We start from the raw sequence: 25974 nt of genomic DNA, 5'->3' as shown, positions 1-25974 counted from the left end.
ATATAGCCTACCTCCACTGTTTTCACACACAGCAAAACAGTCACTCAAATTACCTTCTGTGGCTGACCAGCAGAGCATACACAAACAGCAGCAAATGACCTTGCCAACACTCACAGTCCCAGAGGACGTTTCGCTGATTTGTCAGGAAGGCAAGGCTACTGGATATCATCTATCCTCCACAGACAGGCGCTTTGAAGGTGGATACTGAGATTTTTTTTGGAATGAAGTCACTAATAGATTATGGATCGTCTCTATTAATGTCACTGTTTTGACATGGAAATGAAATGAGCATTTGGTAACATTGGTTTCATCAGGGTGGAACAGACTCTAAACTCTTCCATCTCTCTGACCCACGGGAGGGTCAGTCATTACAAACTCATGCTGTGCAGTCAAGCATTGTTCAAACCCACAAAACTGTTTGAAAATCTTGTGGCGATCCCACAGTTTACAAAGCTCCTCCGAATATGTCAAGCTGAAAACATTTCTGTTGAATGAAATTGGTGCAGCCGTCAAAAACATGGAATCATGGGTTTGGATATTTCACTCAGTGTTAACATCGTATAGCTTGAATAAAAATCTGGAAGAAGCTGATACAGAATACACAGATAGTGTAAGGTTCCCAGCAGATGTTTTTTCAGATGGGCTTTGCTAGATGGGATGGCTTCATGGAAAAAATCGAGGCTGTGGTGGATCTGTGACTGCAAAAGTGAATCTAAACAACACACATTGATGCTGGAATCATCAGTGTCTTGACTTGCTCTCTTTTGTTTTGTTTTTTTACAGTAGTTTCAGGCAAGTTTGCATTCTTACTTCTATCACACAGTGGCAGAAGATAAATGTTTCAACAGTTGATCATTAACTTTTAGCCATCTGTTCAGTGCACTCTCATTCACAACATGTGGTGACAGGCTGTTAGCACCAACCTGAGTTGGTTGGTGGGACACTGAGCAAGTCGTCTGCATCGGGGCTGGTAGTTTATTGGTTAATATGATGATACGTATACTAAAGGTCAGCCTTACACCAATTTGTAATCATATGTTGTGTGTTTATTATTCTCACAACTTTTCCATGTGCCCCCCATGAAAGTGTGGAAGTATGTGCCCCTGGTTGGGAAAACTGATCTAAACCATTCAAAGCATGACACACACACACACACACACACACACACACACACACACACACACACACCACATTGCTGTATAATGGTAGGAGGAAGGTTAACTACAAACTACTACACTGACTATCACCTCTACTTCTCACAAGCTCGCTTTTGACGTCTGAGTCAAGTTTGGAAAACATCCTTTGAGAAGTGACTGAAGTGACCAGATATGAGTATAAACTAATACACAATCACTTGATCGACATTAAATTAAGAATTTTGTGAACTGATAAATCAAAACAATATACAAATTACCTGATAATGAAAATACCACCACTATTGGGAACTGTGTGTAATGAATTTCTTCATCTCAGTTAATAGCTGTGTTGTCTTTATTGGATACTTTACTCCTTTTTTGTTTGTTTGTTTTTTCATCCCCTTTTTTCCCCATTTCTATTGTTTTCTTCCTTTGTTACCAGTTTGCTTCTTCTACTAAATAAATGATGACAAAAAACAATTATCTATATACTACCATTAGTCACAGCCTTTAACTAATCAGATGATAACTGACTCATTGCCATTCAAATCTCTTCCAGTACTTCCAGTTTAACAATTACAAGCAAAAACCAATGAAACACCTCCAAATGGTGTAGTCATTAAAAAAAGGAAGGGTTCCTGTTGAACAATCAATCATGTATTGTACAACCTACTTATAATTTAAAATTTGAATGAAACAATTCAACATTTATAAAGGAATAATAAACTAAATGTTTGACATTTTGAGTGCAGGTGTTACATACTGTATCAGAGTACTTTTAGCTATGCTGTATCAAATCACAGCAGAAGTTATCTCAAGGCATTTTTCACATAGAGCAGGTCTAGACCGTTCTCTTTAATTTACAGAGACCCAACAATTCCCCCGTGAGCAGCACTCGGTGACAGCGGTAAGGAAAAACTCCCCTTGAACGGGAGGAAACCTAAAGCAGAACCTGGCTCTAGGTGGCCAGCCATCTGTCTTGACTAGTTGGGTTGAGAGAGAAAGAGAGACGGGGAGAGAGGCAAGAGAGACACAGAGAAGCACAACAACAATAATAATAATAGTAGAAATATGACTAATAATAATATTAGCAGGTGTGGGCGTCAGGCAGGACCATGGCAGCACGGGGTCCGCAACCACGACTCGCAGAAGTTCACGATCATTAACCAGGCGGTCCACGACCATGTACTATAGTGACAACAACTCTTACTTTAATATCTTCTTTTTTCTGGAGTATGTTTCAGATGTATGTTCATTTTCCAGGCACATATAGAATAAACTAGAAGCATCCTTCAAAATAACTGGACACATCTTTTAAGTAGCCAAGTAACAAACTACAGGCTCATTAAACTGACACTCATTGAGATATCATGTTCTTCAAAAGCCCAGTTTGCAAGAGGCATAAACAATATAAGAACTATTTTACAATCCTCTCAATGTGATACAGCATAAATGCAGCCTTCGCATGAGGTCATCATGTTAAGTTGTCTGCCAGTTGTAATTCTGCAGGTACTTAACCAGAGTTTTTCTTCTCACTGTGTTTGTAACAGGATTATAACAATCTGCCGCTGAGCCCCATAATCAAATGTTGCACCTCCACACACACAACGTGTAATGTACCACCCTTCCTATTCATCCCTCTATTTATGTTACACTGTTCCTCTGCCTGCTGGAGATAGCCCCAGGATTTTCCCCGCTAAGTATTCTACCACATGGGTTGCTCTCAGGGATGTAGTGCAGTGTAAAGCCACCAAAATCCAGTTTATACTGTTTTTAAATTGCAAGAAAAGAGTTTTATAGAGAATAAAAAAACGTTTTGCTCCAGTAATACACTGCTGGTTATATTTGGAGGCAGTATTGCCAGAAAAGATAAGAGGATAAATCTTAACCATGTCATCTGATGACGCACAAAAAAAATCAAACATAGTGTTTCCAATAATGAATGAATACTTACTTGAGTTTGAATGGAGCTTTTCTCTCAAGGACATTTCTATTTTCCTGGTAATTAGTACCAAATTACATAGTTATTCTCAGTAAGTGTCTTGAAAATTTTTACTAAAATTATTCAGAAATTGCTGAGCCCTTATCAAAACTGCACTGTCTTTAGTAGGAACCAATGGCTTCAGCAAGACACTGGGTGAACTGAACTGCCATGACAGTTGTGACAGAGAGAAAGGAAACACAGTTCAAAGAAAACAGGTTCATCCTTGTTTCCTGCCAGAGTGTCCCTGAATATAATGCTTGAAACTGCAGCTAACACTTGTGTCTTTGAGAATTTTAGATTTCATATTTTTCAAACACAAGATCTTGTATACATAGAGTATATTACAGACATAACAGCTTACGTTTAGCATCACCACTCTTCTTCTTGCCGTATTATCAATGCAGTGTACATACCCATTGGGGTGCCAACCCCGTAGGCTTTGGAGTCAATGAGGCCTCCGATCTGGGTGAGGTTGCAGTTGCGCTGCGTGACGAACTCGATGGTGGTGGACTCCATGAGGAAAGCGTAGTCTGAGGTGAGCACACGGTGAATGCCCTCCTCATTGTTCTTCACCATCACAGAGTGCCTCCGACTGCTCATGAACTCCCACATCTTATCATACGTAGAGATCTTGGTTTTCTGTGAGGAGACACAGAATTGCATTTTGAAAAAAGTCCAATTACTTAGACGCATTTATATTAACTTCAGTCACTGTAAGAGTTACTGCGTGTTTTGATGAATGTGAAGCTCTAGGTTGGAGGTTAATTATTTTTTTGTCTCAGCAGTTATAGTGTTCTGAGATTTTGTTTCACTGAACAGTGACAATGACAGGCAGAGCACTCACATCACTCATTTCAATATTGCTAATGTATGCAGCTCTATCAAGGCCTGCAGAACCCTTTACAATCAATTACTTTCCAAATTTTATTAGGAAAAAACACGTAATTTGCTTCAGAAAAACTTTTTTTGCAGCGGTGTATGCTTTCTGGCTGCCTCATTCATTATGACTTTTGAGGAGAATATAGACTGAACCAGACGAGCATGTTAAACAGCACGAGTGGTGTGATTTTGTATGACTGTCCGTCTGTGCTGCCTGTGCTGCTACTATCACCTATAGTTAGGAGCAGCAGCAGCATTGTCAGCAACAGTGTGCCTCACTTTCTACACCTGTAATCACGGAGAAAAATCCAAGAGCACATTACTCTCCAGGGGGAGAAGATTTGAAGGCATTTTTGAAGCCATTTGAAACCTAATTAAGTCACATCTTCAAGGTCCTGCCCGCCATTATTGTGTGTAATGACTTTTTGTGGCTGGTCGATATTTTAGATCAACTGGGTGATTTGCAGAGTGCCTATCAGAATCTTTCGGAGTCACCCTTGACAAATCAGGCGATTGAGCATGCAAGCTTCAGACTGCTGATAAGGAGAGAGCAGTGGCTGTGAATACATGGAGAGTCAGATAACCACCTACACTCCAAGTCAGGCAGAGAGCCGAGATGGGCTTCCCAGAGCCTCAACACTGGGATCCAGAGCTTCGCTTAAAGCATACAAGATATCTTGGAAAAGGTAACAGGTACATATGACGAATAGCTGTCAAACCAAAATAGCAAACAAGTCCAAAATAATCCATCCACAGCATTGCAGAATATGTCACATCCTTTTTTTGTTCGGTCTAACTGAATTAGAATATTCTGACTCCTTTAATAATTGAACAAGACTAGATCAAAAATCAGTATATGGCTGGACCATGCATGAAATGCTAGAGGGCTTTAAATTTGAATTTGAATTTGAAATGACGGATACAGAAGGTGGTGACACCGTGGTGACCAAGCTCCTAGGAATTGAGCTGGGCTTTGACTGAAGCCAATTTCACATAGGGCTTTTCTCAATACCAAGTACGCCAAGTTCGGACTTGCATATTTGCTAGTTCGGACTTGGGATTACAAACTTCTAAGGATGGGAGGACGCAGTACAATCATTCTTCCTGCTGACAGCAGCAGCTCAGCTTCAACACACCTACCTGATTCTATTGTGACAAAATAATCTCAACTCAAAGCTCCACTAACACTTCTTTCTCACAAAAAATTGACACAGAGATGCAATAAATCATGTTATTCAGTCTGTAATGTAGCTATAATAAAAATCCAAACTGTTATGTAGCTTAATAAAATAAACCAAGATTTAATATAGACTTATCTGTTCATTTTAATACATTTATATTTATGTAAATGTGGTGACATCCGTACATATGGAGCCCCAGACGCAGCGCTGTTATTCTGTCCAGTAAAAACATGAAGCTTCATTTTATATTCAGACAAACTAATATGGCAGCTATAAGTGTTAGATTTCATCTGTGAGACCAACATTTATATTCCAAAAGGAATTATGTCATTTATCAAAGTGCTACAGAGACATTAGAGCCAGCGGTAAGTTGCCAAAGAGCTGCACAGATCAGTTCATCTGATCGTTTTCTCCCCTGGATAACAACATGTTGACCAGCCGATCATCTCAGGAGTCGGGCTGCTAGCAGCTGAGATGATCAGCTGTTTCACCTGGCCAGCGGCTCCACACTTCTCCAAAAATGTTGCGGCAAATTTCCAAACAGGCGTTATTTGGATAAACTGACCACGTATTGGGAATCTAAATGGTTAGTTTCTTGCCTGAAAAAATATTAAAACTTCATGAAGTGACATATTAACAGGCCCACAGCAAAAATTAAAACAGACTAATCTTTGCCATCACTGCCAGTTTGTGCGAATTGCATTCTGGGATACTTAGCTTCGGCGGCCTTTGGCTGGCCAATGGTGTAATTTCATCACTCAGTCAGTGACTCACTCAGTCACAGTCATTTGTATTTGTAGTAATGGCTCTGTTGTTGTGGTCCAGCCAAAAATACCAGGTCCAAAAAAAAAATCGCTCTCCATTGTCTGATCTGCCCAAGTCATCAGCTGCCTGATAAAGTTTTTATATGCCTGCTTCTGTTGAAGAATCCTGTTGCCATTTTTCACAGTTCCCCATATCTGCAAAAACCGCTGGCTAATCCCTTCATCATACTGAAGTGGCCCGAGATTAGCAATGCTTTACAATCTCCTCCTGTGTCCAGATCTGTACTGCAGATTTTAGTCATGCATTTAGTTCTGTGTGTCCTTACAACACAATCACTGTATATGCTTATCAAAAGATTCCAACAAGAGTGCTGAAAGGACTCCAGCTGTAGTGAGTGATGTGAGGTGATGGGGAGAAAAAAAATCAGCCTTAGTTAGATCAACATGGTGAGTGAGAAATACTCTCTATTACTGCTTGAGTGAATCTTCACACTTGCGGATTAACTGGTTTGTGTCATGGAGTTGCTCACACTAAAACAGAGTTGAGACGGACAGGATGAGGCATTGGATCCTTTGGTTAAGTTTTGTCAACGGTGTGTGGTTTTGTGAAAGCAAATGCCGATATCAAAGGCATTGGGGCTGGAGATAGCTGCAATTTCATGTGGTTTTCATGTAGTTATCAAATATATAGATATAATATAGATAATACCATAGTTAGTTGTAATATATATATATATATATAGAATGAAGTGTTCCCTCTCAAACATGTTTCCTAAAAAAAATACTGAACCTAATGCCTGCAGTCAGCATGCCTACATGTTCACTGTGACAATGTTAACATGCTGTTGAAAATATCATTAATTGTGCAGATATGTGGTCATATTTGGTACTAGGTAAATCAGGATGTGTTATTGTGGAAAACATGAATGTCTGTGATAAATTTCATGACAGTCCATCCAGTAGTTGTCGAGATATGTCAGTCTGAACCAAAACATGTCAACCAGCTGGCGGCGCTATTTGAAGAGTCAGAAGATCACCAAGGTCATTCGGACACTGTCTGGGAACCATGAATGTATGTGCTGTATTTTGTGCCAATCCATCTGATAGATGATGGAATATTATACTGGATAATACTGGTGGTGTTACATGAAAAGTTAGGGGATCACCATTTATTTGTGTTCATCATCACGGGTTGTTGAATATCTTGTACCAAATGTCATGGCAATCAATGCAGCTGTTGTCAAGTCATTTCACTCACTGGTTGTGCTGGACAAGTCAGGGAAAGTCAGTAGGCTCTGAGGAACATGACTGTCTGTACAAAAGGTCACGCCAATCCATCCAATATTTCTAGTTATAGTCCAGTTTGGTCCCAAGTGGCTTTGGTCCAAACAAATCTAACCAAGTGTTTTAGTTGCCTAAACCCAAAGTCCTGTGCTGTATGTGCTCAAACACCTACCCTGACCCTCTTCCTTATGACTTTTCAGCAATTTAATGATGTCACACTTTCTGGGTTGGAGAAGTTTTTCATTTTCATTTTTATCCAGAGAAAGTTATCTTAACAACCACTGAATATAAATTTGTCTCCCCAGACATTTCTTCAGCATTTCTTTAAGGTCCAAGTCCAGTCTCGTCTACTTTTAATGTATATATTTTTTATTTTTTTCTACACTGCACAGCTGCACAGTACTAAGCAAAGTAGACCTACTGTATTACTGTATTATATTTAAATGTAATGTACAGCCTATGTTCATCCCCAGCATTAACAAAATTATTCAAATGCAGTTTTCAGCCAACAGCAGCACCTAAGAGGCATGCCTCACCTGCAAAATGCAGCAGTAACAGAGGAAAAATTACCCTATTAATAAATTACCCAAAGGGGCTTTGATCACAGTTCTTACTCTGCATGCGTGTTGAAATTTGATGATGGTTTACACTGCAGTGTTGTGCAATGAGTGCATCTGTGCTGTTGACTGACCATCTATTCCTATTGGTGATCCTCTGAGACTATCCTCACCATAGTCACCATGAACATCACCATTTGACGTGAGAGATTCTGTCTGTAACACTCAACATTGTTTTTTTTTTTTTTTAACCACAAATGCAATCTTTCCCTAACCTTAACCGAGTACTCTTAGCTGACCAAATTTAACCAAACCTTAATCAAAGAGGGGGCAGATTATAAAACACTCATGTGGCTCATTTTTGAAAACTATGACAAACAACTAGAGGTGTTCAGTACATGTGTGTACTTTATAACCTTTAACACTTTTTCTATAAACTGAACTGTCTATATTAAATCATCACTGACCAAATCTGTTGCTTTTTGCAATTGAACTCCCCTCACTGGTGACTCAAGAGCAGTACTGCCTAGATAAAGACTGTTGTAAGAGCATGGAACCCACAGAAACAATCATGATGTGATAAGTGTTACAAATAAGTGGCTACTGAGTTGTTAACTTTTGAAACAGTGCTTTTAGGCTGGGTATTGCACTGAAATGAACATGACAATTTGAACTACCAACAGACTGAAGATAGCCAAAATTAGCACTAAATGTTACAGCATTTAGAACGATGATGCTTACTTGACATCTGTACTGTACCTTCAAGGATCAAAAAATTATAATAGAGAGAATCATAATTGACCTTGTTTGTAGTTCAAGGTGTCCTGTCAACAGTTTTGCAGACGTCTTTTATAATCGTGGTCTATGGGGAAAATGCTTTTTGGGCTGCAGGGGGATTTTTCGCTGCAATGCCGCGAGTGGCCACTGGGAAAACTTGTCTGCAAGGCTGAACGGCAGCGCCCTATCCAGCTCTTATTAACAAACACACACAGCCATGTGTGGAGCAATTTGGGGTTAAGTATCTTACCCGGGGACACATCGACATGCGGACTGGAGGAGCCGGGAATCGAACCGCTGATCTTCCGATCAGTGGACGACCCGCTCTACCTCCTGAGCCACAGCCACAAGTGAAGGGTGAGTTAACCAATCACATTTTAATTTACAGTGGGTGGGACCAAAAATAATTCCCCTAGGCCTTCCCGAAGGCCAGAGCTATTTTGCTTCTAGCTTAGCTCACCGTACATGCTGTAATTGTGTTTGTCATGTCTTTATCAAGGCTCTCTTGTCATGTTGTTTGTTTGGTAATACTCCTGTTACATCTTAAAACTTATTATGGGTTCATAGAGACCGTTTAAAGACCGACATATCTAGAAATTGTTTCAAGTTGAATAGTGTAACACTAACTCTGCCAGCTTTGCCATTTTTCTATCAGATTTCTCATTGTATTCATATGTTAGTATCATGCTAGGCAAAGATTACTGTCCTGTCAGTCAGTCACCTGGAAACCTATTTGCAAATCATGGTGCATTTATTAAAGTACTGAGACTAAATAAGTTTGGAGACAAATGTATTTTTCTTTCATTTACTCATGCAGAATAACAGAACACATGACTGTTTGTAGTTTTGTTTGTTTGTTTGAGAGAGAGCTGCAAACAGCTGTTTCTATGCTCCTCCCCTTGCTGATGATTTCAGTGATTTTTGTGATTGCTCTGATTAATAAATGTACTCTTTGATTTTTAAACAGTCACCTTATGTTGCTGTTAATTAGCCTTTCTGAGGCTATTGCATTAAATCAATTAATTTTTTTTATGAAAAAAATTGCCCCCTTACGATATTTAACAGTCCCCTCAGTCACTTCATCCTGGCATCAGCCTGAGAGACACATAGGCTACTGTGATATCCATTGACAAGAATAATATATATTCTGGGTGGCCAAGTTTATATTTCCAGGTGTTATCTTTGTATGGTATACATTTTGTAGCCTGAATGATCTCTGTGTTTTGACCTCACGTCATTGTTAGTTAAAGTGTTACAGTCGCTTGTCGTGACTGGGGGGGGGGGGGGGGGGGCTAAGCTTTGGCTGAGCTGAAGGTCCAGCTTAGTCACCGTTCACCACTGCTTGTATGTATGTTGTATCATGACAGTAGCAGAAATAAGGAGACAATAAAGGTATTCAAATCAAATACAAAACAACTATTAACACTAACAGGCACTAAAGTAGTCTAACTATCAACCAAACTCCTGCAGTGTCTCTCCAAAGTCCACAGGAAGCAGGAACAGGTTAACAAGCACTGAGTCTACTGACTGACTCTGGTACATGAAGGAATCTGGTGAAGTTGGAAGTCCCTGAGCAGTGTCTTCGGTGTTGTTCAGCATGCAGGCAGCAATTCAGCATGTACGAGAGTATGTATGAGAGCTTGTATCAGTATCAGCAGCAGGTGAGTCGATTCAGGTCAGGTTGAGTCGAGTCTATCATACAAGTTAGTTGTACTCAACGGTCTCAGCAGCAAGTGCACACAGCTATGGTAAGCCCCAACGGGGAAAAGGTGTTAGTCAGTCACTATCTGCACTGCTTAAAGCAAGCTAAACATTGTCACACAATACTTAAGTCAGTTTTTAATACAGTTCAAGTTGTTGAAGTTGTTATGCTTCAGTTTCTGCTGGCAGCTAGTCTGGTAACATATAAAGCTGAGTAGGCAGGAGTTGGCGAGGGCTTTTGTCAGTGTCACACTTTAGACTGCAAGTATATGGCTACTTCCTGGAGGCGGTACATATCAAACAAGCAAAATAATCCACACTTAAGATTCAAGCCAGCATTAGACTCTGCCTCTATGCTGATACACGTAGTTGGGCATTATGTCTCTTCAGTTTTTGTACAATACTGCTCCTGGAAATCTGCCACTGATTATTTAGTATTGTCAGTTTTTTATGGCTCTCTTAGTTTATTTAGCCTTCTTTGATATTGCCCGTTTTGATTGTCAGTATGTTAATGGGGTAGACAAAATATTAGGAACATTTTTCAATTAAATTCACTTCAGTACACCACCACCATCACCCACAATGACCTCAAAGTTCGTAAAGTTGAATTTATGGCAGAGCTGTTGTATTGGATTGCATTAGATTGCACAGGTGTTCCTAATAAAGTGCTCAGTAAGTGTATGTTTCTAATGGTTTTCCCTTATTTTGTCCACCTTATATAAATGTCTAAATAAATGTCTATGTGAATGTCCTAGCTATTGAGGAATGAAGACATTCTAATAAGCATTCAGAGCACAAGGTTTTGACACAGCATTCCTCTCAGTTTCTGTTTTTTTGCACAAAACACACATTTAAATTCCTAACACAGACCTAAAGTCATCTTCTGATTCAGAGAAATTCCAGACAGGCCCTGTCAGACAGCTATACCCCACTTCCACAGAAAGTTCAGCTTCACGTCTGAAAATGAGACACTAATTGTTCTATTTGCTTCACGTCTCTAAGCTGTGTGAGTCAAGGAGGGGAGTGGGTTTGGGTCGGCAAGTACTGAAACATCACGTAACAGCTTACAGTAGCTATGGAGCCTATTTTCTGGAGTGCAGAGTCAACAAAATATCAAATCAAACTAAAGCTGCGCTTCAGGACCTTGGGGAACAGGAAACAAAAGTGCAAAGTAATCATCCCAGTTCTGTAAAATCCAATACCAGTCTTAAAGAGGGCAGACTCATTTAACATGATAATGTTGTTAGAAATGCAAGACTATATTTACTTGATATTCATCAAGAAGAGTGTAGACGACTGCATGGCCCGGTGAGATTCACGCTTAACATTTCCAAAGTTCTTTAAAGAGAAACTTCACACTGAACCCACTTTTTTGAGTTAGTAAAGTACATACACAGTCATTTTATTACACTATCGATGTGTGGTGTGTGTGTGGACTTTCTGGCCTTCTGACTGTCAAGTACAATAACTCAGATACTACAGTTTCCAATTTACATAACATAGTCCAGCATTTTAAACGCTACATAGATAGATCTGAGGGAGATGCTACAATATATGTATGTTTACTAAAGGTAAAAGGTTTACAAATATAATCAACTTTCCATATGACTATGAATGGATTCTAGTCCCAGTATAGAGTGTTAGTTGCAACAGTAGCTCCTTTTACAGAGTAATACTACCCTGTAGATCAATAAACAGGGAAATCTAGACATTCCCTTGTACTCCACACCCCCAAAACTACAAGACAACATCAAGTTCAGCACTGTTAACTACAATTCTGTGAATTCTGGATGACCACCAGATACACAGTATTATCTAGGCATTAACTAGATTGAACCAGTGTAGACAGTATGGCAGAGCTTGTGGTGGCGTTTGTGTCTGGGTTTGAATGCATTTTTTTTGGAATAACTAAAAGTGTTTCAAGCTAGAACAGGGTTACGGGTTCAGTATTCTTGAAAGACACTAGTCTGATGCTGTCATAGCATCTGCTTGGCTGCTTTATGCTTGCTTCCTGATCTCTCTCCAATAGCTCTGTGTCTTTTGCATGTCTTTGTAGTCTTGACATGACGAATCATACAAATGGGGATAAGGATGCGTGCTCTTGGAGAGTCTCTCCTCAAAAGCATTCATTGTGTTGCACACCTGATGATAAAAAAATGAAGGACGTACTTTTTGTAAAGAATGAAAAAAGAGAGTTGACCCCGCCTTACTTTCACTGCACACCAGGTCAATCCCACCATCAGAGAGGGGACTTAATATGCTCTTAGACAACCCAGAAAGCAATTTGTTTGAAGCAGATTGAGGCATTTAAATCACACTAACACAGTTCCATTTATGGTTTGAACACCTGAAAAGTTCTTGTGGCAGTATAATGTAACACTGCTTCCACACTAAAGTCAATATTTGCACAACTGTGAGTGCAGCATGCACTTAAGTAACCAGGTTACTCAGAGAAACCAGGTTAAGCGGGTGATCAGGGAATGCGTTTACATGTCAGAGAAGCCTGACAGCGTGAAAGTGTTTCAATTTAACAAATACTCAAATTCAAATTCACAGCAGTTCAAACCAACTTTTCTTGACTTGTACTTCTGTCTGACTTTGTGTGAACTTATTTTAGATACAAGGCCGCATCTCTCTCTGTGTAATGACTTCTCCTTTCATCCAGTCGCTCCGCGGTTACCCGTATGCATGAGAAATCTGCGTTCTCCAGAGAAATCTACCTAATCTCCAACCCCGATTACAGAAACCAGGTTTCTTGTTTACATGAAAAATCTTTCTTGTAAAGAAATCAGCTTTCTGAAGAAAGCTGCCTGTAATCTGGTTACTTATGTGCATGTAATCTGTTAAGATGTTACTTCACATCAGGTAATCTTTAAAGGAGAGTTCCACTGATTTTACACATCAAAAATCTGTAACCAACTGTCTGCTGTCAAGTTGCATTGTGGGTAATGTAGGTGCCAGAAAGAACAATGCATGGAATAAAAAAAAGATATCTCTGGTCTACTGCATTGATTTTGATCAATACAGCATAACTGCATAAAAACTGTCCATTGTGACTCTGACAGTGTTTAAGAAGTGCGATGCTAGAAGAAGAAGGGGGGGGACAACGTTTTCACAGATTACTTATTCAATGTTAATTGTCAGTTCATATTTAAAGGCTACACTCTCTTTTTCTTACTGTCTTACACTGACAAGTTGAACACAATAGTGATCAAACCATCAGCCCGTTAATACATTTTACCTTCAGAGAAGTGAGTGAGTGTACGCGAGTAGGTGTGTACGCGTGTGTGAGTGTAGCCTTGAATTGCCATCAACACCACACACTCTGTTGGTCCTTGTCAAGACTCTGTGCTTGCTGCTTGCCAAAGTGTTTTGCATATTTTTCAAAGGGCCTTAATCAAAAGAATCCAGAGAGCGGAGGGAAATGGTGCTCGGTTTTTGTCAGCACAAACAACAACTTTGCTTTTATGAAGCATTCTCTCACGCCAGATTTTACACATACTGTTTATGATACACTATTGACACTAAACACAAGTGGCTATAAAAGGAAAACCAATTCTGCACTCATAGTCACTTTTGTAGCTTTGTCAGCTCGACCTGCAAGGGAGTTGACTGTAACAGCAGCGGATCAGATACTAGAATGTAGCGCAGAAAAAGGAATCACATTGATTTTTTTCATTCTTTATCCACTACAGTATCTATTTCACATGAGGTGGGATGAAACCTTAATGATCCTTACAGGGAAATTTACAGAAAGAAGAATAAAACATAAATATGACCAGAGAACTTTGAGATTATATCAAGCAATTGATAATTCCCATAAGTAAAATAAATGTTACATTAAAATGTAGCAATGAAGAGAATATCAACAAATACGAGTTATAGCATTGTGATGGCAAGCATAATAAAATGAATAAAAACATCATTAGAAACTACTGAGACAAAGAATAATTCAGTGAAAATATTGACTATATGTCACAGTTCACCACTGCTTATATGCATGTTGTATAATGGCAGTAGTAGAAATCAGAAATGACTTGGAGACAATAAAGGTATGTAAATCGAAGTGCAAAACAATTATTAACGCTAACAGGCACTTAAGTAGTCTAACTATCAATCAAACTACTGCAGTGAGTCTCTCCAAAGTCCACAGCAAGCAGGAGCATGCTAACAGGCTAACAAGCACTGAGTCTACTGACTGACTCTGGTACATGAATGAAATGTATTCAATGAAAATATTGGCTGTATGACATATCTGCATCTGTTTACTCTATATTTAAATACTTCATCATTGATCCTTTTCCAAAGGAGTTTCAATACTTAAATAGGTTCATTAAAGGTAGAGGTGGTTATACTGAGCAACTGGCTCTATGTGAAAAGTACTGTGAGATAACTTCTGTTATGCTTTGGTGCTTTGGTCAATAAAAATTGAATTGAATTTTAATTTAAATTAATCTGTTTATTCATCCAAACCAAGGAATATTGAATTTCTAAGGCTAACAAGTCCTCCAATCTAAACAATAAAATAGGTCTTGTGTCACTGTTGATCTGGTGTCCATGTTGGTAGGAAACCATCATTCTTTGGTGCCTTCTAAAACACATATGACAGTTACAGAATAACTGATATCACTGATATGATGTCTGATCTGCCACCTCAAAAGTTAAACCTGCAGATTTTGTGGCCACATGGTGGCAGCAGAAACAAGCTGGGAACAGGACGTTGACATTTCAACACTAAGTAATTCTATCATTAAGTTGAATGTTGAACTTGCTAGCAAACAGTTGCCTATTTACACATCCAGCAGACACAGTGTAACATTATCATTCATTTGAAGCAAGCCGCAACCTCCGGGGCTGAAAAATGAAGCCAATGCGGAAGTGCCAAAAACTGCAGTTCCTCAAATGGCCACTTGAGGCTCCAAAAGTGAGTCATTCTCCATAGACCCCCATGTTAAAATGCCCAACTTTACAGCAGAAATAAACATGTTTACAGACTGATACAAAAAATGGTTTTGGTCTCTGTAGCTAATTTCCCCTTTCATGACAACTGTACGGGGGGTGAATCTTTTTTATAACTCACCCGTTTAAGTTTTATTACACTGTAAAGTTTTGCATAATGAAGGACATGGCAGCTTTGAGTGACAGGTCCGCCAGCCGCTAGGTGGCTTGTTTCAGCCATTCGGCCCGCCTCTTTGCCCATTTTTGATTGGCTGGGAGTTAGGCAGAGTCACGCACTGCCAAGATGTCGACAGCCGGTGCGGCTCACTTTGAGCTTCAAAACCGCTCTTCAGAAACCAACGAGTGACGTCACGGTAACTACGTCCATATTTTTATACAGTCTATGATTTGAAGTTGTATTTCTGTCTGCCTGGCAAATGTATGTCTAATATTCTCTGTACTTTTAGCTCTGTTTATAGTCTTTACCAACTCCTGAGAAAAATATCGACTCTTTAGATACTCAGTGCTCTACTGTGTTCACCAGCTAGCTGTTAACTGTGTCTGCCTACTGTTTGGTGCTAGTCAGGTAATGTACAGTTGGTTTTACAGCTTTTTTTGCCTGTTGTGGCTAAAAATGACACTAATGACAGCGATGACACTGAATCAGAAATCACGGGCTTCTACCAAAACAATGTGCTGAAAGACACTAAAGTGTTCTGTAAAGTAGAGGGGAACTGAAGTTGAGTGATAATTGTCTGTGGGAACAACAAGGAATCACGTGATCCATTGTTAATATAAAACCATTGATTATGGAGCTTAGTGTAAGTTAAAGCAAGAAGACTATTTATTACTCATACATTCATTCCTCTCTCTCCCCCTGCTTCTCCTGCTCTCCTATCAGATGATTAGGGGCGTTACTCTTAACAAATCAGATTCCGCAATGAAAACATAATTTCTCATAAACAAAGAAGCAAAGTAGTAACATGGAGTATGATTATATTATTCAGGAGAACAACATTCCAACAAGAAAACTTTATAGCCCCTTCCATTTTGCAACATTATTCTGTTAAATACTTCAAAAAAGACACTGACTTGAATTAAATGCAGAACTGAAATTGTTGTTGAAAAATACAGATTTATTATTTAACATATATGCAATATGCTGCCATTGTGTGTTCACAGACACTTTGGATCATACAGCCATGAGCTGGAGCAAGATAGAAAATAATTTATCTTCTTCTTCCACACCCTCCCTCTCTCTCTCCTCTCTCAGGTATCAGGCACATCATCTCAATAAGCTTTATCTGCTTGATTTAATCACCATGCTGGAGGTGTTCCTCTCATCTTTCTTATGGCTAATGCAAAACAATTCAGGCTTGTATAGCCTGGGGACATGGAGCTCAGTGCCACGGCCATGTAAAGGGCTACTGTTTCTGCCGTACTCTGCCAGGCATCACCCCATTATAAACACACAAGGTGGAAAAACCAGCACTGCCTTTAATAAGATGTGATTTTATTAGCTAACAAGCAAGACACAGCAGCAGTGTGTGTTTGCTTATTAAATTATTCAGTGTTATTGTAGCGGCGGTCCATAGGGAATGTCCCTGCTAGGAAGACGAGTGAGACGCTTCAATGCTTCAGAGACTATCCCATGCAGACATTTACATAATTAGCCACCATTAGACTCGTATTTTACAGCACAAGTCAATAATTACCCAAACAGTGGGTATTTTGTATTTTCTATTCCTTGGTGTGAATCGCGATTGTAATGTGTGTGTGCGTACATCATGTGTGAGTGTGCAGCACTAAATCGACTAACACTGATGATAAGTCTGATCAAAACACTCATCATCACAACAGCGTCTTTTAAACACAACAGACAGGATGTGTGGACGGAATATGTTTACTTAGAGGAGGACAAATGCCTTCTGCATCCACCTGGATCCACTCAAACACAAAACAACTGCATGTCACAGAAAACAACATGAAATATAAAAGGTATCATGGGATCTGATATTCAAGCTGCTGATTAGTAGGTGCAAACTTTATTATTTTTTTATTTTATTAAGTATTTATTCATGTTTTTAGCTTCCTGATTCACTAATATTTCTACAGTTACTTCATGATTTACTGTATATTATTTGAGATGAACTTATTGGCTGAAGGCTCTGCTCATGTGACGCTCTAAGTGTTTTATCATATCAAGCCCTGTAGAATATTCTTATAACATTTCTACAGAGACTATTGATTCTGATTCTGTTAATTGATTCCAGTTCTTGTCCCTTTCCAGTTATGAAAAAAAAGAGGTTAAATGTTTAGATAACAAAAATAATTTAAATTCTGTGTTTACTTTGACTTTTATTGTTTCATTAAAATAAGTGAATTTAAAGTACTTTTAAGTGAATATTCTGCTTTTGTTTTGAGTACTTTCTGTTTCATCTTTCCCTCAATGACATAGTGAGCTGTTACCAATTCATGGACTTCCATGCGGACATGAACGCGGTTCCATTCGTAATTTTTTCAGAGGTCCGCAGACACAGACATGTCACATGTGTGCACTAGTATACAGGGCTGCAGCATGATAACTTTGCAGAGTTGTAAAATCCAGTCTGTGAATATTACAAAGTGCTGCGCAGTGTTTTTCTGATCAGCCTTTAAACGCAATAATCTGTTACTCCAACTGGACTTGCTGGATTGTATTTCATTGTCTCACTGGCACTTTAAACAACACACCCACACAAACACAGCCTCTTGTTTTACACAGCACTGTTTTCAGTCTGAATGCAGTTGAGGAGTTCCTGTACTGAGCTGTACAGCAAGAAAATATTGAAAAAGAAGAGCAACAGCTTAATGACAACAGGAAACAATAACTTACATACATACACAGTGTGTCATGGCTTGGTATCCCAGGCTCTACTGGAGGTGTTAGCATGGTGCTAATGCTGGCTGATAACACACTCAGGCTAGGAGACCAACGCTGCGCTGCCTTAAATGTTTGGTCAGATTTTATGTGCAATCTGACTTACAGCTTATCAGTTTCCCACATGCATTGTGCTCTGCTTTCTCTCTCTTTCTCTCTCTTCTCTCTTTAACAAAATAAAGCCACACTTTAAAGTGTTTACCACGGCCCATCCTTCACTCAGTACTGCTGTGATGTTAGCCATGCATGCTCATACATAAACAAATCAACATTCTGTTGTGTTGATGCATGACATAGATAGGTTCTGGCAGATAGCCACATCCTTGCAGATATGTAGCACGTTTAGAAACCTATAAGCAGAATTGAAATTAAAATTTCTTAATGATTCCTTTGGAATCGGAACTTTGGAGCCGGTTCTAATTTAGAAGCGGTTCTCGATGCCCAACCCTACTTATTATTCTACAGTGAGCTTAAAAGAGAAATCCACCGATTCAGCATTACACCCCTATAACATGACAGTTAAAGTATCAAAATCAATGTAGCAGAACCAGAGATATTGTCTTTTTTATTCTTCTTCCTTGTCAAAACCTGGTGCCTACATTACCCACAATGCAGCTTGAACATCGGCAGTTTGGTCTGAGATTCAGGTGTGTTATATTAGTAACAGCTAATGTAGCCTGAAGCTGTTAGCCTCCAGCAGAGATGAGGATATTGTTTTCATTTTCAAATTTGTAGTCATGTTACATCACTTGAGGCAATGTATCAGATTTCACACAGCCTCCCTGGAGACACAAAGGCTTTCTACTGCTTTTTTCACATATATAAATGCATTTTGATGTGAATATAATATTTTAAAATAAAGTCAGAGACTGTCAGTCTGTGTCCTGTCTACAGTCTCTCCAGATAACAGAGAAGAGATTTGTCTGCCAGTAGTTGTCAATAACAGGTGCTACTACAACAGTCTAGATGAACAGAGAAGAGGGAATACTCATAACACACCCACATCAGGATTACCACAGACAATATTGCAGACTAGCGCAAACTGAAAATTCCTAGACCTAAGTGAACACGCACTGTCTGTTCCCACCTGTTTACTGACGTCCAACTAGCGGTGAGAGAATGCAAGGAGCCTTATTTCATTCTTTGTAAGTAAAAGGGGATTTAAGGAATTTTATCCTCCTTATACATGATGCCCTGGTGCTGCACATGAGGCTGTGCATTATTTTCAGTTAAAAGAAAGGCTTTTTCTGCAGTTCCAAGGCAGAGAGTCCATTTAAACTTTCCATGAAAGGATCATCTTCCCCCAAGAATATAAATCATAACTCACAGGACTTTTGTATAACTGTATAGTATCAACATTCTGTCTAGCAATAGAATTGTGAGACCACACCAAAGTTTGATTACAGTGAACTTCACACCACCATTTCACCACATGTAGCAAACTTGGTTGAAAACAGCACTAATTCCTGGTGGATTACTTTGAAACATTAACATGAGCATGTATTTCTACTATTTACATCACGACTGTTGCAACGAAAGATAAAATAGTTGCTGCGGTGATAACTTTCTAGAGTTATAAAAGTCATGCAGTGTTTTGGCGTCTGATAAGTCTTCACGTCTTCACGCATCTGTTACTCAAACAGGACTTCTTGCATCATATATGGTCTGAAGGCTGCAAATGAAGTGATGCAGTTTCACAACATCAAATGCATTCACTTAACTTTTTCTTTTTTTGCTTGCTTCTAACAGTTCACTTTACTTTTGCGCAGTTCTCAAAACATTTGAGTTCAGACACTTAATGCTTCTGCTCACAACATTCAAGGTTGGATTTGTCACAAAAAAGCCTTTTGATCCAGAGTTTCTGGTCAGGGAGAATATTACAGTCAGTGTATGAAGCAGAGGGAAATCTATGGTCTGATGTAAATGACAGCAGAGCTACGGAGTAATAAACTAAAAGAGGTTGTTAAATTTGTTTTCTCTTTTTTCCTCACTAATAAATGACTGCAGGTGTGAACAACCTGAATAAAACGGAGAAAACTGTAAACAACACTATTATCCTAAGTATGTTTATCAACCTAAGCCATCATGAACAAATGATATAGACTAACAATGTCTGACCTGAAGCTGTAAATTATGGCTGCAGAGGGACCTCAGCATAGGTGGGATGATTAACAAGCACATATGCTGTTTCCTACACCAACTGTTGTTTTCATTCATTCGTACAGTGAAATGATTAAGAGACTGTGCAACTATCACCACAGCAGTTTTATAATGAATTGCTTTGAGTATGTTTCAGCGTGAAGAGGAAACACACACAAACATATTAATCACAACTGTGTCACTGTGTGTGAACAGTACCTGTGAATACATGTGTGCTCATGCACAGATGGATGAAAACGAGGTGGGGAAAAAAGCGAAATCTCAAAGCTGTTGGAGTGCCATCGATGGATTGCAAGAAAAAAAAAAGCACAGCTGTGAGAAATCAAACTTGGAGCAAAGGGATCTTATGCTGGGAAGTTTTCAAACTTGGCTGAATTAGCACAACATCCTTGATATGCAACAGGTATTCTATATGATCCTACACTGAGGGGATTACCAAGCAGAACCTTGAAAGGGGCAGAGCTGTTACTTCTAAATGGTACCAGGCAGTTTCAATTGGCAAAAATGTACAGCAGCATTTGATCATGGTGACACAGTGGTCCAATGGTTAGCACTGTCACCTTGTCACCTGTTGTGTGTATGAAATATGTATACATATAGAATATGCATGCATGTGGATCTGATCATGTGAAACTAGTTGAAACATGAGAAGATAATCAATAAAGCTAAACAAATTCTTGTTTAGCTGGATTACTAGTCACGTACAGTAGGCAACTGCCTCTAGGGGCTCCAAAAGCCCCTGACGGTCTGTCATGACAACTGGATTTTGGTGATTTGATTACTAAACCTAACCCTAACCCTAACCCTCAACCTAACCCTAACCCCAACGCCCTAACCCTCAACCTAACCCTAACGCCCTAACCCTAACCCTGAACCTAATGCTAACCCTAATGCTAACCCTAATGCTAACCCTAACCCTTTCACTAACAAATCACTAACAGAGGGACCCTGTTATTTTAGTTTATATGCATATTGCAAAATAAAGTTGTGTTTGATCAGATGTCTCAATACCATGAATTATGACAGCCATTCTGTCCTGCAAGAGGGCAGTCAACTGGTTTTATATGTCAAAGACAAGGAACTCGCCATAGGTAGTACTACTCAGCCTGTGAGAACAGTTGAATGGAGTCTTCAGGCTTTGGAGAAGCTCTGTCAAGTCTGAAAATTAACCCTGATGATGTCATGTCTCTTTGGTTTGATATTAGCATCTTATTTAATGTCAGATATAAACTAGTGTCGTCAAATATTGCTGTTTCAGCACAATTGTAACATGAGGTTGATCACTCAGTAGGAGCTTAATCCTCATAGGTTTTTGTTAGTATGACTTGCAGTTCAGTGTTTTAGTGTTCCATTAAATTTCCACCTCAACAAAAAATAACCCAGTATTTATATAGAAAACATGCACTATTTATAATTACCATGCAACTTTGAGATATTTGATATGTCTGTAAAATAAGAGTCACCTCAAACTTCATCATGAGCCTTGACACAACTATATTGTGTATTGTATACAAAGCAGCTAGACGCTACATTAGAAAGGACTATACCTGGTTTAATAATATCCAGCTGTAACTGTACCTTAAAGAAGTTCATGGTGGAGCCATCCTCTACCACTCCGTACTCTATCTTCGTCTGCTTGGCCAGGTCGTCAGCAGAGTCGATGGGCGACTCCATCCTCTCCACAGTGAGGAAGGCCGCCAGGTTTGCCGTGTAGGAGGAGATGATGATGAGCGTGAAAAACCACCAGATTCCTCCTACAATTCTGGTGGAGAGGGCTTTTGGCATGAGCTCAGATCCTGAACGAGAGGAGCAGAGGGATGGGGGTGAGGCCTGGTTCAGCACTGGGCTGGAGAGGGGGCAGCACCCAGGCCAGGCCAGGCTAGGCCTCTGCACCTGCTGCCTGGATCACACACTCAGACTCAGACACAGACACACAGAGTGGACAGAGTGGGCAGCTTCATGGTTGGACCTGCTGGAGTATATTTAATAGTCCTACGCTGGCCATGTGAGTCACGCTTCCTGTTTGTTCTGGACTGTCTGACTGTCTTTACTCTTCAGCCTCTACTACAACTAACATAAGACAACCCTGTTTTTTTCTTTGAATTCAAAATAAATATGTTAGTGCCTGGTCACACCAGAAAGTGGAAATTCATTGTGCGTTCTTACTGAAAGCTTGGTGACATGCAGTTGAGGTAAGATGGCAACTTACTGTAGCTGGCAAGCTATCCACCAATGCTCTCTAGTCAGGAAGAGCCTTCTCAGTTGCTAACCAGAGCTTAGCAATAAGTTTAGGTAGTTTTCCAAGAAGTATTAATAGCATTTAAGATTTCTGTGTCACAACTGTCTGCAAGACATAACTCTTTAGTGGAGCAGTTAATACTCTGAAGGTTATATCAATTTGGACTGGATGCCACTAATATGATAATGTCTGCTTTCTTGGACTGTCCAACTCTCTGTTCCCTCAAAGGTCAACCGTGTCAAGAAATCCTGCATTTAGTCAACAGCATGAACTTGAATCTCTATGCTCACCAAAGCTGAAAGTTCCATATGGCTTACTTCATCTCTACCAGTGAATCCACTAATTACATTGATTACATTGAAATTAACTGACTGTCGAAAATGCTGGTCTGACCAGGCCCTTACACTTTCTGCATGGACTTATTTTTTCTGTTCCTTTTACTTAAATGCTGCCAATCCATTTTCATTCAAGTGTAATGCAGAGTGTATGCAGAGCAGGGAGAAGCATATGCGCATGGGTAGAGTGAGTGGGAGGGAGGAAGGTTTGTTGTCCGGGTGAAAGAAGGTTGGCCTGGGTTATATCAGGACTATTCTACTCGAGTGACTTAAACAATTGAAAGCTGGGATTTTGCATGTTCACTCAGAGGGAAAGCTGATAAAGAGTCAGAGAGATAGGAGGTTAAGAACTTTGTGCTCTACTCCCTTTGTGAGAGACTCAATCTGCACTCTCACTTTTCATCAAATTTTCTTTCTTTTCCACAGTCCCCTGAGTGAGCTGTCTTGTTGAGGGAGCATGCAGGGAAAGACATGACAGCCAACTCTAGCCCACCACTACAGATACTGCAATGGGGAGGGAATGGCAGGTTGGAAGGGGCTGCACAACCCTCCGGGTCCCACCCGTACTCCCTCATCCTGGGGTACTGCAAGTTTCAAGGAGATTGTCTCACTGGTAAACTTACCATTTAAGTGATAAGAACTAATGACTTCTAAATGCCATGCTAATGTCAACCTTCAAACATCACAAAATTGATACTGGTTACTTATAATAATAGAACTATAATCATGCCTGTTCACAAGTGGTGTCTTCTGGAATGTGTTTACTGCTAGCATGCCTCCAGGCTTAAATAATGGAGCAATGGTACCACACCTACTCTTTTGTAACACCATGATAACATTCAAAATATGGGCAATAAAATTCATATTTCAATGCTTTTAGCATGGACCACACAAAATATGTGATAGTTAATTTTTTTAACTAACAGCACCATCGGACTCCTGACATATTACTCACTGGATAATGTAAGGTAAAGCATTTAGTTTCTTCTAAACTGCCAGCATATTGACATATTGACTAAATAAAGTGAATGCCTTGTATTAGTTAATTCAGTATGTGATAACAGAACTAATTCAATTGGTACAAGCACTGAGTCATGTCATACTCACCGCTAATTAATTAATGATTCACAAATTAATTCCATCCACTTCTACATTGCCATTTTGTCCCTATTTTGCATGGTTAAGTCAATGTCTATTAAACTCAGGACATGTTAAATTAGACATGTTAACACTGACAGTAACAGCAACTGAAAAAGGGGAAAAAAAACTGTAAAAAATTAGTGAATGAAAACAGACTAATAGAGAGGAGAAAATCAGAGCAGCAGTATGGTGAGTAGGACATGAAGATGTAATGATTTAATTTGTACAGTGGACATGTATATTATAATGAATTTATCAAGACAACACATAGACATGGAAGAAGCACTGAGTTTGCATTAACTGCAACAGCATCAAATTTACATTATGTCATTATGATAGAACCCCAGAGCAATCTATTGGGCAGAGCTGGATTATTGCAAAAGCCAACCAGGCAACTTCCTGAAACATATTTCATTTTATGTATTAGTTAGACATGAACATAAGGGTATAGCTCATAGTTCTTTTGGCAATATGGTTTGAAATGTACTATCTAAAAAAATTTAAATGAAATTGATTGAAGTCACTATTGGTTCAGTAATGGTGGAGAAGTAATTTGGTACTTAAAATGTAGAGGGGGCTCCCTTAAGGCCTTAAGGCCTCCCCTACAAATAGGAACAAAACAATGACTTCTTTGTCTGTGTTATCACTTAACATATAAGTTAACCAATGGAACAATCTCCTGAACCTTGTGTGTTTAACCTTTATTAGCCGCAGCCATCCACAATGTCAAACATGGCTCAACCACAGCATCAAAGTCGCCCTGCATGGCCATCAGCCACCCACTTTGCCCATTCATCAAACCACAACCAAGAACAAAAAAAAAACAAGGTAACAGGCATGAACACAAAAACATTTTCATCAGTTCTGTCAGCAGTGGATTCTGCTTATTCTGTGTCCGACCCATGGCCAGCTATCAGATGCAGGTTTGTTTAATAGTGGAACATGTCACCAGCTCAGAGCCTCTTACCCTGTTCCACGTCAGAAACCAGAAAAGAAAAGAGGGGCGACCCACACAGAGAGGCGAGTCGAACCCAAACAGAGCCTGGTTGGGGCTGACTGTCATGTACCCAAGGTAACGTCATGACCAAACAGCACATCCCACAGTTTTCTGGGGGGCGGGGCAAGCCGCCGGGCAAGGGAGCCTCTCTACAGTGTAGACCAGCATTGTGCCATGCAGACACTGTGTGTTCCTCCATTCTAATCCCCCAGCCTTCTGGCCCTCAGCCACATCTTCTCAACTGGTCAACCCAACATAATTGCTCATCATATAAACAACACTACGCTAGGCTGTATCATGTGGCTAAAACAAGTGATATTTACATAAATGTTAACCAGCTCATCTCACCAGTCTTCATTAGTTACATATATACATGCTTTGCTGAAAATCTTTATGCTAAATATTCATAGAATCTTTTGGTAAGGTTTTGTTGGAGAGGGGTTACAGTCAAACCAATCAACATGTTTTGATCTCAAATTGTTTAAACAATACTTGCATCGTAAGAGTCAAATGAATAAAAATCTGTGAAAGAAGTTAGTCAATAATTTGGGGATATTAGTAAGCATGCAGTAAAACTAGGTCATAGCGTGCAACCAGCCAACCAGAGATAAGTTATCAGATACTAAACTCTAGAAAAGACTGAGATGTCTGTGGACCTAAAGGGTCAGTTTACCTAAACAAAGACAAAAAACATAGATTGGTTTTATTTGTACAGGTTTATAGATGACACACTGATTTCTGCCTCCACCCCAATACAAGTCCTGCTCCCATTTCTCTGGCAGTTTTTATTGGAACTACTTGATTCTGAGATGTTGCTGTCGGTTCAGATTTTTTAAATTTCAAATATCAACATCGTTTTAATCCTCAAAGATCATATATCAGTTGAGCTCACCGGAGAAGCAATTGACCAATAAGTTTAGTAGTCGGGATTAAGAATTGGAATATCATGTTCCTACAGTACATAGCTTGCTAACTACCTACT

General features: G+C 39.5%; 1 protein-coding gene across 2 annotated transcripts in view; it reads right to left on the bottom strand.

Annotated features, from left to right (window-relative positions):
• Positions 1–25974, bottom strand: part of grik2 (glutamate receptor, ionotropic, kainate 2) — a 201829-nt gene that overhangs the window by 35475 nt on the left and 140380 nt on the right. For both annotated transcript variants that reach the window (XM_042423288.1, XM_042423289.1), the window contains exons 13-14: positions 21860–22077; positions 3534–3759 (exon numbers count right to left, since the gene is read on the bottom strand). In XM_042423288.1, coding sequence (XP_042279222.1) covers positions 3534–3759; positions 21860–22077 — 444 coding nt within the window. The remainder of the gene's footprint in view (positions 1–3533; positions 3760–21859; positions 22078–25974) is intronic.

Source organism: Thunnus maccoyii, chromosome 10, assembly GCF_910596095.1.
Source record: "Thunnus maccoyii chromosome 10, fThuMac1.1, whole genome shotgun sequence".
NCBI classification, from domain to species: Eukaryota; Metazoa; Chordata; class Actinopteri; order Scombriformes; family Scombridae; genus Thunnus; species Thunnus maccoyii.
Note: the sequence above shows the minus strand (reverse complement) of the source record. Positions and strands in the feature narration are given on the sequence as shown.